The following is a 12866-nucleotide window of genomic DNA, read 5'->3' as shown; positions in this document are numbered from 1 at the left end:
GGTGGGCAGCTCCATGATCTCTAACCTCTCATGACCTTCAGGAAGAAGGTACAAGGAAGGGAGGGGAGGGGTGTCCACAGACACTTGGGGGTACAGACCCTGCCCAGCTCAGCCCACCTCACCGTGTCTCCAATCTTGAGTCCGACACAAGACTTGAGGCCTGGGATGACCTCATTGTTGAGACAGGTGGCGTTGAAGGACAGAGACAACTCCTCAGGGAGGTCACGCACTTCCAGCTCTACTTTAGAGCGGATTTTCTAAGCAGAAAGGGGCAAAAGAAAGTAAGGGGATGAGCTGAGAGGAAGTGGAGAGGAACCAATTTCATCCCAAGCAAATTCTATCGGGGGCCCTGGACTCACCCCAGCAGTGCCAGATGCTGAGTTTCGCCTAGAAGCTGCCAGAGGGGAGCACCCCTAGGAACCTGTTTCTTACTATATTTCCTGCAAGACCTGCTCCTCGCTCTCTCTCTCTCTCTCTCTCTCTCTCTCTCTGTCCCCACTGGTGCCTGGGTGAGTCTGGGTAAAATCTAAACCAGCTACACCCGCCTGCAAGCTTCATGGATGTGCAAAAAGGGAGTGCCAGCACTGGTCCCCTTGGAGAGTAGCCTTTTTTACCTAATTTTTAACCAACCTCACCTTCCCCATGGCTCAGCTCCATCTTCTCTCTGCTATTGGAGCCCTGTCCCTCACCCTGTCCTTCCTCCAATTTCAGGACTCTGCTCCTTCCTCATCACCATCCCCATCCTCTCTTTCCCTTCCACCTCCTCCTCTAAGCTCTTTACCCATTGCTCCTAACACTCCCAGGCATTCCTTTCTGAGCCATTTCTCTCTCAGAAGGCTGCATTCCTCCCAGTGCTGGCCATCAGCGAGCCTCTAGAAGAATAAGAGGAAGGCAGTGAAGGCTGCATGGTGGACTAGCATCCAGGACTCCCAAATCTGAGCCCTCCTGGGTCATGCCAAGTGAGGAGGATTCTTAGCAGGCCCATTTCCAGTGCAAGACACTTACTCCATATGCATCAACAATGAGCTGAAGGACATTGCTGGAATCGGTAGACAGAATCCCCACTGTGGTCCCTGGGATGAGCTCACTGTAGTTCTAGGAAGACAAAGATGTGCAAGGCTGACTGAAGGAAGATGGTGGTCTCCAAAGGCCCTCCCCAAATCAGACTGAGGGTCTTGAAATGAAGATTGAGGGAACAAAGGGATATTTTACTTGTTACTGCCAGTAATAAACCTAGCAGTTTTTCAGCCCTGAATAAAATTCTAAAGAACCTCTCACACCCTTCACCCCCACTAATGGCTCCCCTCTGGCTCTGCAAACACCAACACACCCATCCTCCTAGGTTCAAGGTTGGAGGAGAGAAACCATAAAAAGGAATCATTAGCTCCTGGGAACAAGTTGGAGGAGGGTCTTTCCTGGTTGGGAATATTGGTCCATGGTAGTGCACGCTGGGTCCCCAAGACAGATCCACCCATCATCACAGGCCCCACTCCAGGCAGCCCTGGGGGCATAGTCACCTGGTAGAGATTGACTACATTTGCAGTTACTGCAAAGATCAAATTGATGTTTTTCTGAGATAGCTTCTCGGTCATCAGCCCCAGAGAGGGATAATCCTGTAAAAAGGGAGGACATGGAGGTTGGTTAAGAATTCACCTCTATTCACATGCATCCCTGGATTCTACACCTTAGAATTTGGCTGATTTGGGCCATGGCCCAGACAGTGATGGTGTTTACACCTTTCCACCCCATGAGCAATGTGAGGCAAGGGAGTAAGTAGCGACACAAACCCAGTTGTGAACTCCAGGGATAGATGCAGAAGCAAAGGCTGGTGGTGTCAAAACCAAGCATCTCTTTCTTCCCACTAGACTTCAACGCATTCATACCAAGGAGCAGCTTCCATGAGCCAGGTACTGTCAGGCCTCATTTTGTTTTCCACTAACTCATTTAACAAACATTTATTGAATGACAAATATATTATAGTCTCTGCTGCCAAGGAGCTCATGGTCTGGAGCTGAAGACAGGTACATATAACTACAAAACAAAGCGAAGATCCAAAGAGTGGCATCACAAGATGATGTTGGGGCTCAGAGGAGAGAGGGCTGGGTGAGGAGCAGGAAGTAAGGAGGGAGCGGCAAAGTGGAACTCGGAGTCTTCCTACCCCTCGCTCTCCGTCCCATAGGTGTCAGGCCTCATTGGGTGAAGTTTCCTCGTTTTGTAGCTACTGACAAATGCCTCGGCCTGGCATGTGCATCCTCGTGGTGCACCAGCACGTGGTGGTCTCAGCCTTCCTTGCCAACCAGCATTCACATCTCTTCCTCTTCTACTTACCACTGAGCCAGCCTGCTCTTTCTCTCCCATGGACTGGCCTTCTTTTTGGCAATCCTCCTCCTTCCTTAGGACCCAGATCAGGTCCCACCTTCCCTGGGAGGTCTTCCCTGACCATCCCTAGTTCGTGATGAGCTTTCCTCCTCTGAATCCCGAAGCCCTTATTGACTATGCTACCCCTTTAGCATTAATCACGCATCGTGTATTCCTGGTAGCACATCTCCTCAACTGAACTAAAAAGGGGATGACCTTACATAGTCCCTTTATCTCCCTCAGCCCCTGGTAAGGTGTCTTGCCTAGATTAGGTATCAATGATTACCACTGACTCACCCAATGCCTGGCAGTGCCCGACTTGGATAGGGCTGACACCAAGGAACTCAAGCCACAGTGGGGAAGCTGGTGAACTGTGAACATGTCCCTGGGATCCTAGACCTTGCAGGGAGCTCATGAGATCATCCAGCTCAGACTCCTGCCTTTACACAGGTGTACCATTAAGCCACCTAGACAAGGAGTTGCAGTATTGTCTTTAAGAGATAAAGAGTTCACACCTACCCCCAGATATCCAGGGTATCAGTATTCTGAGGGTCTTACATTTCTTTATGGCTTACAGCAATTAAACTCCCTTCCTCTTATTTGACCCTCTAAGGCCATAGAAAACAACTTATCAGAAGTCTTCTCAGGTATCAGCTAAACTTCTTTCTTTGAAGCTAAATGACTTGGAGCCCTTCAACCTTTCCCCACAGGAACAGATCTCTGCTCTTTTGATGATCTGTGTCTCTTTTTCCTCTGTCTTCTTCCAATAACCACAAGTGAGCATGGTGTTCCAAGAAGAGGCTAATCTGTACAGAGGAGACAGGCAGGCCTGCTTTCCAGCTGGACCCGCGAAAGTCCTTCGGGTCCATTCTGGATGCCATGCTGCTGCTGGAGGCAGCGGAGGGGGTGGCCGCAATGACCACAGCCGGGAACACTTATAATGGCTGTGCCGTCTGTCCCCTGGATGACGGTGTCCAGCTGGTATGGGAGGCAGTGGGAGGACAGGCTGAAACAAGCCCCGCGTCCTGCCCCGGGGAAGGGCTGCCATTTTCATAGTCACACGAAGGCTCTGCCTGAGTTAGGGCAGCCCTGGCCATAGTGAATTGGGACCACAGGTGGTACCAAGAATCTCACCATGGTAGTGGAGGCAGAGTAATGGTTGTCACTTCCAACGTGACACTGCCCATCATTGGGCTGGACAATGCCTGCCAGCCTTCCATCCAGCGCTATATGGGTCTTGGCATCAGTGGTAAACACCAGCAAGTGGGATGCGTCGTTCCTCCAGCCAATCTTCTCCTGTTTAAAAAAAAAAAAAAAAAAAAAAATCAAGGGCGCCTGGGTGGCTCAGTCGTTAAGCATCTGCCTTCGGCTCAGGTCATGATCCCAGAGTCCTGGGATCGAGTCCCACATCGGGCTCCCTGCTCGGCAAGAAGCCTGCTTCTCCCTCTCCCATTCCCCCTGCTTGTGTTCCTGCTCTCGCTATCTCTCTCTCTGTCAAATAAATAAATAAAATCTTTAAAAAAAAAAAAAAATCAAAAGAGAGAAAGCAACTTCAGCCTTGTCATTGGTAGAAGACAAAGACCCAAGGACTTCCACGCCTGAAGGGCTGAGTAAGTCATCGTGAAGAACGGCTTCAGCCCCAGGCCTTGGAACACAAGCTGGAGCTTTTCCAATTCAAGGGTTTCTGTTCTCTTAGGAAAGGAGTCTCAGCTGATTAGTTCAAGCCTCTGAAAGACACCTACTTCAACTCCAAATATAACTTTTCCAACAATAATCCCATGGCCTGTCTAGAAACCTGCCTGCATGTGCAGAGCTGGGCGGGGCTAAAGAAATCCCATCTGAACATCTGCCCACTTTGCTAAGGTTAAGTCAACCCAGCCTTGACTCTTCCAGAGAAGGCAGGATGATGCTCTCTCCAGAAAACAGCTGGGATCACTGAGGTTCAAAAAATGTCAGCTCTGGTCAGGGGGTGATACGAACAAAGGTTGCATATCAGGAGAAACTTATTGCTCATACTGTACAAAACTTGGCTCTTATTTCACACACAAATCCCCACAGTTGAACCACTTCCTTCCCCCATTATAATCTATGCCAACCACACCAGGTGCTCCGTGCCCTCCAAACTCACATCACAGACTGTAGCCTGCATGATGGCATCAAAGCCACCCTCTGGGGCATCTCGGTTCCGCGACACACTCTGCTTCTTCACTTCTTCATTGAAGCGGGTCACCTGGTCAGTTAGCGTCAGCACATGTTTGTAGCCAAACATAGGCAAACAGGTGGTCTTCATACTGGGGAGGGAGGGGGATAATTTAAGCAGATACCCTGATGGAAAAGGCCGCATGGGGAGCGAGAGGGACAGAAGGAGAGACAAACATGGATAGCACACTGCCCAGGCCTATGCTATACAACCACAATTACCCAGATAGTTCAGACTCCAAACCCCTCCTGTCACATTGGCTTTCCCTCCAGCTAGCCTAGAAGAGAAGACAGTGAGCTGTGGAACCAGACTGCCTGGGTTCAAGTCCCAGCTCCTAGTCATGGGACTGTAGGCAAGCTTCTCTATAAAAATGAGGACATGATTGGTCATCTCTCATAAGAGCTGTTTGAGGCTTAAATGAGTTAATTCATGAAAAGCACTTACGTCAGAGTGAGACTCGATAGTTGTTGCTATCACCTTAGGCTTAACACTTCTCTAAAGTAACATTAACACAATGATAAAGCAAAAGTTCATCAATAACTTAATGTCCATGAACCATCAACAAACTGATAGATCTGCGCTGGATGGGAGCATTTCTGTCCCCAGCCCAGTGGCTTAATTGATGGCTGACACCTTTACTGGGGAAACTTTACAACTCAGACAGGTTGAAAGGGTACATCATATAATTTTGAAAACTAAAAAGTAAATTTGTATATTGTCAGGCTCAATAACCATCATTTTAAATTATTATACTCCGTGGATCTTTATAGTCTCCACCAATTAAATAAATAAGCCATTCATTCAGTTGTAAGCCAAAGTGTCAACAGATGGGGCGCCTGGGTGGCTCAGTCGTTAAGCGTCTGCCTTCGGCTCAGGTCATGGTCCCAGGGTCCTGGGATCGAGCCCCGCATTGGGCTCCCCACTCAGCGGGGAGCCTGCTTCTCCCTCTCCCACTCCCCCTGCTTGTGTTCCCTCTCTGGCTGTCTTTCTCTCTGTCAAATAAATAAAATCTTTAAAAAAAAAAAAAAAAAAAAACAAAGTGTCAACAGAGGCACACTCAACAATTTTTGAATTTATTAGAAGGTTCAATAAATATCATTTCTACTCTTTTTATATTCCTCTAGGACATAATGCCTTGCATTTTGGCTCTGTACGTCTCATACTCTGGATGATGAGGAGGACAATGGAATCAATCCTTCTGAAATCATAACTCCTCTATTTACTTATCCATAAATTTCTCTCTACTTTTTATCTCATTTCCCTCCCATTCTCTCTTATCTCCTACTTATTTGTGACCAAGGCCAAAAGGTGATTAGTTTTCTTTCTGGAAATTTTCCACCCTTTCTAAATGCCCATCTGTCTAATCCTCTGGGTCCCAAGGGTCATAGAGGTTTTGGCAATTACTAACACTCCAAACAGCCTTGGATTCTATTGACACAACACTCCAGATCCACAGGCCAGCTCACTTGCCAGACAGGAAGCCCAAGGTAGAAAGGAGATATGATTTGGCCAGATGGCCACAACAAAGCTATCCTAGAGCTAGAAACAGGAAGCAGAACTTGGACTTGCCTGAGACAAAGGGGAGGGATGCTGCCCTGGCTTCTACAGGAGGGACTTACTCATAGCAGGGGTTTTTGAGGGCCTCTGGTGGGGAGATGTACATGTATGGTGACACGGGCTTGTCCACGAAAGCCCCGAAGCCAATCCGCAAGTTACTGGTGAGCTTGTGCATCTGGGAGGCCAGCTTGGTGCCTAGGTTCTGGATGCTCGACAGATCATCCTTCATGGAGTAAGACAGGTCCATCAAGTAGTAGATGTCCACAGGGTAATCCTCCACTTGCCGGACTTGGATGGAGAAATTCTTTGAATCATCTGGAAGCCAAGAGGATGTTAGTTTTTCTCCTTTTTCTCCCTCTAAGACTTCATAAGTGGATTTGGACACAGTTGAGATGATGTAACTTCTTGATCAAATCAAACTTGAAAGCCCTGGTTCCTTCTCCTCTCCCTTTGCCATTCTATTCCTCTTCCAACTGCTTGATCCTCTGATTATTAACCTCTTTTTTTTTTTTCTATTCTAAAATTCTCCACCCTTTCTAAATGCCCATCTGTCTAACTCTCTGGGTCCCAAGAGTCACAGAGGTTTGGCAGTCACTACACTTCAGACGCTATAAAAGGCAGGAACTCTGTCCCATCCTTCTCTGAATCCCATAGCTCCCATCAGATGCTTTGCACAAGGAAGGGACTTGGTTAAATCTTCTTGATATAACTGGAAAGTCTAAATCAAAGCTTCAAAAAGCCTGTCCCATAGCCTAATCCTTCCTCCCCTGAAGGTCTCTTGACCCTATATTCTCTCTGCCCCTGTGCCCCTGCCCCAATCTCACCTGGAAAGGGGGCTTACAATTACAAATTGCTTTCTCATCTTTTATCTCATTCAAGCCTCAACACAAAGCTACCAATTTAGGTAAAACAGGCATTGGGGGAAAGAAGTAATAGACATTTTGTTGAGTTCCTACTATGTTAGAAGGACTAAGTAACTTGCCCAAGGTCAAACAGCTAATCTATGGGACAGTTAAAATTCAAACTCAGATCTTCTGATTTTGGGTTCCACTACCTTCCATTTTCCTGCATTCTCCGGCCCACACTGCCCCTGACATCCTTCTCTTCCCACCTCATTTCCATTGCAAGCTACTTCCCCAAGGTTCAGGCCTCCACCTTGTGCCCTATGCCCATCTGTCCAGGGTCTCTCTCTGAAAAGAGCCCCCTCCCTACCTGGCCGAAGCCGGAGTGCAATCCTCTGAGGGGTGACTTGAGTAATCTGGGAGCTGTCTCCGGAGCCCTTATCGCTGAGGGGTCTGGCCTCCAGGATGTGGGCCTCACTGATGGGGAACTCGATGGACTCCAAGGCACAGTTATCCTTCAGCAGATTCTCCTTCAGATTACAGCGGGGAGTGCCCAGAGGCAGGGCCTGTAAGACAGGAGCCCCAGGTGAAGCCCTGTGGTTGCAGCTCTGTGGCTCTCTGCCTCCTGCAGGCTTGGCCGACTCCCAACAGCCTCCAGCCCACCCAGCCCGCCCTCTGGAGCTAAGTCAGCAGAAGTGAACTCAGGGTGGTCCCTCCTAAGATAGCCCATTGTACAGAAGGGGGAAACTGAGGCACCAGAGAGGTTGGGCGAGTGCCTGTTCATGGATTGGTAGTTAGGAAGAGGGTCAGTATTATAAGATGCCTGTTATGCCAGCAGTTTTCAAACTGAAATGCACCCCACATGTGAGTCCCCAAAATCAGTGTAGAGGGTCTCAGCCATCAATTTATTCAATAAAATGCAATTGAATAGAATAGAAAGTATTAACACATATAAATAGTAGAAGTAAATACTGTTTCGTGACACGTTTATATATTCTGAGTTGGATATAATACACGCAGATATACAATGTATTTCTTTCTCTAGGTCAGGGTCAAACAGGTTGGAAGCCACTATGTTAAGCACTGGCTGGGGTGTGAGATTCCTGAGGGCAGGAGCTGTCCCCTCTCTCTTCCCAGCACCACCCCAGGAGTCACCACAAAGGTGGGAGGGGGAACAAGGACTGGGAGGCAGCAGAGTTGGAGCTAAGAGCATAGGAGCAGACTGGCAGAGACTACATCTCAGCATTGCCTCTTGCTAGCTGGTTCCTGGGGCATGTCACCGAAGCTTCCTCAGCTATAACATGAAGATAATAAAAGCCCAAACTCACAGGGACATTATGCAGGACTAAATAAGACAATGCATATAAAGATTTATTTATTTATTATTTTAGAGAAAGAGAGAGAGTGGGGGGGAGGGGCAAAGGGAGAGAACCTCCAGCAGACTCCTCCCTAAGTGCAGCTCAGGGCTCCATCCCAGGACCCTGAGATCATGACCTGAGCCGAAATCAGGAGCCGGCCACTCAGCTGACGGGGCCACCAGACGCCCCAAGACAATGCACATAAAACCCATAGTATAGTGCCTGCTGCAGGATAAGTGCTCAATAAATAAAAGCTATTGTTAGGAGGTGCTCTATAAATAGCTCCTGGATAAGTTAGTTATGAATAAACTCCACAAGCTTGGGCAAATCGCATGATGCCAGGCACGGACCAGAGCCTATCTTATCACTTCACTTTAAGATTCCTCTCTCACCGTGGACATATGGAGTCCCTTCCAAACACCCTGGTGTATATCTCACGGTTCTCCAGAGCTCTGTGTGTGTCTACACCTGAGTACTGAGTAGGAGGCATGCTGCTGGAAAGAAAGCTGGAAACAGGCTCCATGCTGGGTCTACCACTAGCTAGCCTTGTGCCCTCAGACTCATCACTTCATCCCTCTGAGCCTTGGTTCTCTCACCTGTTGGGTAAGGGGGTTAAGGTGACATGGCATTTTCAGCCCTTCCCTGCTCTGACATCCAGCACATTGAGCCAGCACTGTGTGGGCACAGTCCATGAGAGTTCCTTCCTTGCCAGGTTGGGGGGACTGGCCAGAAAGCTGGAAAACTCTTCCCTGGGCCTGTTTCACAATATTTAGGCCTTCAGGCTCTCAATCTTCGCCTCCATCCCTACCTACCCCCTCTCACAACCGTTTCCAGAAGTCAGCTGAATAACCCATACCAATATCCCAGGAAAACTGGTGGGGGTTTTTTAAAAGATTTTATTTATTTATTTGAGAGAGAGAGTGCAGAGCAAGAGAGAGAGAGAGAGAACATGAGTAGGGGGAGGGGCAGAGGGAGAAGCAGACTCCCCACTGAGCAGGGAGCCTGATGTGGGGCTCGATCCCAGGACCCCAGGATCATGACCTGAGCCAAAGGCAGACGCTTAACCAGCTGAGCCACCCAGGCGCCCCAAAACTGGTGTTAACATTTATTGAAAACTCACTGCATGTCAGGCTCTGTGAAAAGTGCTTTATGTGGATTCCTGCAACCCTCCCGCTTACGGTTCTCTCATGCTGGAACTATTATTATTATTTTACAAGTGAAAAACCTGAGGCTTGGAGGCTTCACAAATGAGGAAGCCCATCTTACAAGAAAGATATCTAAGGCTTGGAGAAGTTAAGTAACTTGCCCAAAGTTCCAGTGCTAAGAATGGCAGAAGTAAGGTGCTAACTAGATTGTTTGACTGAAATGATCCTCATAAAATGATAGTTTGTATTAAATGCTGTGTAGAGTGAGAATCGAGGCAGAGAAACAGAAGTATGCAAGCAATGGCCCCACAAAGACCACACCTGAGAATGCCCAGTTAGGGAACAGAAGGCAAGATGGGGATGTGGAAGGTATGGGAAGGACAGATAACATTCTGCCTCCTTAGCCCCTGCAGGTGACTGGTAGCCATATTTCCAGGGGAGGGATTTGGCCACAAGGAACCAACCATGCGCAAAAAATCAGGACTCCATAGCCTAAAACCCCTCCTGATACTCAAAGTCTCTCTCCCTCTCGTGCCCAGCCCTTGTCTGATAGGCTGAAAATCTTACCCAGGTGGGTGGGAACATGAAGACCAACAGTGCTACAGACCGAATGTCTGTACCCCCCAGAATTCAGATGTTAAAGGCATTAGGAGGTAGGGCATTGGGAGGTAATTAGGTCTTGAGGTGGAGCCCTCATGATGGGGTTGGTGCCCTTAGAAAAGAGGTCCCAGAGAGCTCCCCGGCCCCTTCCACCACGTCATAGCAAAAAGACAACCACTATGACACAAAATTTGCTGCTACCTTGATCTCGGACTCCTCAGCCTCCAGAACTGTGGAAAATAAACGTTTGTTCTCAAGCCACCTGGTCTATGGTATTTTTGTTATAGCAGCCTGAATAGACTAAGACAAACAGCATGAGGACTCTCCTGGCCCTGGGGAAAAAAGCTTCTAGAAGCCAGCAGCTTCCTTCTTTCCCGCTCAGCTTCACAAGTATGAGGTGGATAAATGGCATCAGCAATGGGAAACAGTGCCTAAGACTTAACCTTCTTGGCTCAAAAGATTCCAGTGGGAACATCACGGATCCTCCAAGTCTCCAAGGGAGATGAAAATGCCCTCCCTGCTCCCAGCCCTGGCCAAGGACAGAATGGCAGAGGGGAGAACTTGTGGGCTCGTGGAGTTTTTGTGCCCAAAGTGCTCTTGCTGCCCCTGCAGGGCTCTCCCAACCCTTCTCCCTCAGAAAGCAGTCTCCTACTCACAGCACTCCCTATCTTATCTCTGATTCCAACTGCCCACAAAGCCCTGGGGAGAAAACCTTCCAAAAAAGGCAATGATTGGATAGACCAAGATGCATGGAGGAGCTGATCCTTTCCAGGACTAAGACAGATACTGAAGGGGAGAGGGAGGGGGAGACCAAGAGGCTGAATGACAGCAGCAAGGCCACTGTGTATCTTTAAGCTGCACTGGAGAAGGGAGAGAATGTTCTGGAGGGGGTTTCCTGACTCCCTGCTTCCTAACATGACAGTGCTTATTACAAGAAGGTTTGAAGTGCTAAGCCCTGCTGACAGTCCTTATGCTTTGTTATGAATTTCCTTAGAAATATAAACACTAAGAAACAAAAACTCCCTCCCTCCCTCTATGGTCACTGACATCAGAGGTCAGGAACATAACAGGCATGCTCTTCAGTCATGCTCTCCCTGAGAGCCTTCTGTCCCAGAAAGATACCAAGGCAGTGACCTCAACACACTTGGGCAACATTCCCTTTCTTAATAACCCAGACTGGGAAGGTAGAGGAATGTCTCTAGGTTACTCAGAGAAACAACTGGAAGGAGGGAAGAGGAATGTTAAAGTCCTAGTTCCAAGTGAAACCGGATGTGACACAAAAAAGGGCAGAAATAACCAAGACCCAGGGGAAGATCCTGAGCACAGAGGTGGGAGGTTCCAGCCCACGCATGGTGTGAGCTGAACCCCCTCCCTCTCCTGGGAGAGTGATGCATGCTATTAGTTCCATTCTTCATTCATCCCATTTTGGACATTGGGAAAGTAAAGCATGAAAAACTGTCATTATCCTACCTATCTCACAGGCTTAGTCAGGGGGTCAAATAAGACTGTGAACACGAAATGCTTTCAAAATATGAAAAATCTCGATATAAGTGAAATATACTCAAATCCTTTTGATAGGACATAAACAAATAAATGCATATAGAAGCTGACTCTTTTCTACTATTACCATTAAAATTACTACGATTATTGCATACTCTTTTCTCGGAGGACAAGGGGCAATAGGGTCTGCTACTTATTTTTCCCCCAGAGAACCTCCAACCGAAATAAATTAACATTGTTTTCTTGATGGACATCCAGTGAGGACAAGAAATTACAAGAGCATACAGAGAAGTGTGGAAGGGACAGAAAGAAGGAGAAGAAAAGAAAAGCACTTTGATTTATGGTTATTGGTATCCATACCCCCTTGTATATGGGAGGGAGCACTTTCAATGTTATACTTTTATTTTTACAATAACAAGTTGAGCAAAACTCTCAAGATAAACACTTAAACTCTGGATTTAAAAAAAAAATAGAAAGAAAAAACAGCAGAGAAGTGAGAACAAAATTATGTTGTGACTAAAAAGGAATTAAATAATGGCCCCACACCTGTCCCCCACAGATGCAGAGAAGAAATAAGTCACTCCTATTGGAGTCTTCTACTTGGCTAGACCCAAACCCATTCTTCTTTGTTCATCCTTGGCTGTCAGGCCAAGTGTGAGCTGGTCCACCTTCTGATGTGTACTCAGGACTATGTAAGAATTCCTAGTATTTCCCTCCATCTTAGAGTCGCCAAATTTAGTAAATATTTGGGACATACTTATATCAAAAATTATTTGTTGTTTCATTCAAGTTTAACTGGGTGTCCTATACTTTATCTAGCTGCCTTAACTCCACCTCCTTCCACCATGACCCCAGATCAGCCCCTTTGATCAGCAGTATTTGCCAAACTTGCTATCATAACAACCCATTCCAATGCAAAAGGTCTGGGATCCATCCTGGGAACCTTTCTATTTAACCAGCACCCCAGGTGATTCTTACAACCAGGCAAGTTTGGAAGGTTCTAGATTCCAACATGGCACCAGTGAGGCCCAAGACCATGAGTTGAATCTCTGTGTGATCTTGGCCTCTTCGCTACATTCACAGCCCAGAGGCAACACCCCCCCTCCCATATCAGTACGTAACCCCACCCCCAAGAACACACCCTATGCAGATGGGCCCAAAACTGCACTCATCCACTTTGGCTATGTTTTCCTATGACCGGGCCAAGCACTTGCTATACACACCCAGAGCTGCTGTCCTCTAGGACCGAGGAAAAGCTGAGCCCAACCAGTTGTTTTTCCAGACACTGCCAGCCCTGCCTGAACAG

The 12866-nt window shown here is 47.7% G+C and overlaps 1 protein-coding gene across 2 annotated transcripts in view; it reads right to left on the bottom strand.

The window, feature by feature from the left end:
• The window catches only part of ITGB3 (integrin subunit beta 3), a 49305-nt gene that overhangs the window by 18507 nt on the left and 17932 nt on the right, over positions 1-12866 (bottom strand). Inside the window, exons 1-8 of one of the 2 annotated variants that reach the window (XM_078065879.1) lie at positions 12784-12845; positions 7328-7523; positions 6178-6430; positions 4487-4649; positions 3493-3654; positions 1518-1613; positions 1006-1095; positions 123-257 (exon numbers count right to left, since the gene is read on the bottom strand). In XM_078065879.1, the coding sequence (XP_077922005.1) occupies positions 123-257; positions 1006-1095; positions 1518-1613; positions 3493-3654; positions 4487-4649; positions 6178-6362 (831 nt within the window). In that variant the 5' untranslated portion in view covers positions 6363-6430; positions 7328-7523; positions 12784-12845. Of the gene's footprint in view, positions 1-122; positions 258-1005; positions 1096-1517; positions 1614-3492; positions 3655-4486; positions 4650-6177; positions 6431-7327; positions 7524-12783; positions 12846-12866 lie in introns of those variants that run through there. The other variant, XM_078065878.1, reaches the window with a different exon arrangement.

The sequence above is a fragment of the Halichoerus grypus genome, chromosome 2 (assembly GCF_964656455.1).
Source record: "Halichoerus grypus chromosome 2, mHalGry1.hap1.1, whole genome shotgun sequence".
In the NCBI taxonomy this organism is placed as follows: domain Eukaryota; kingdom Metazoa; phylum Chordata; class Mammalia; order Carnivora; family Phocidae; genus Halichoerus; species Halichoerus grypus.
The sequence above is the reverse complement of the archived record's forward strand: the minus strand, read 5'-3'. Positions and strand labels throughout refer to the sequence as shown.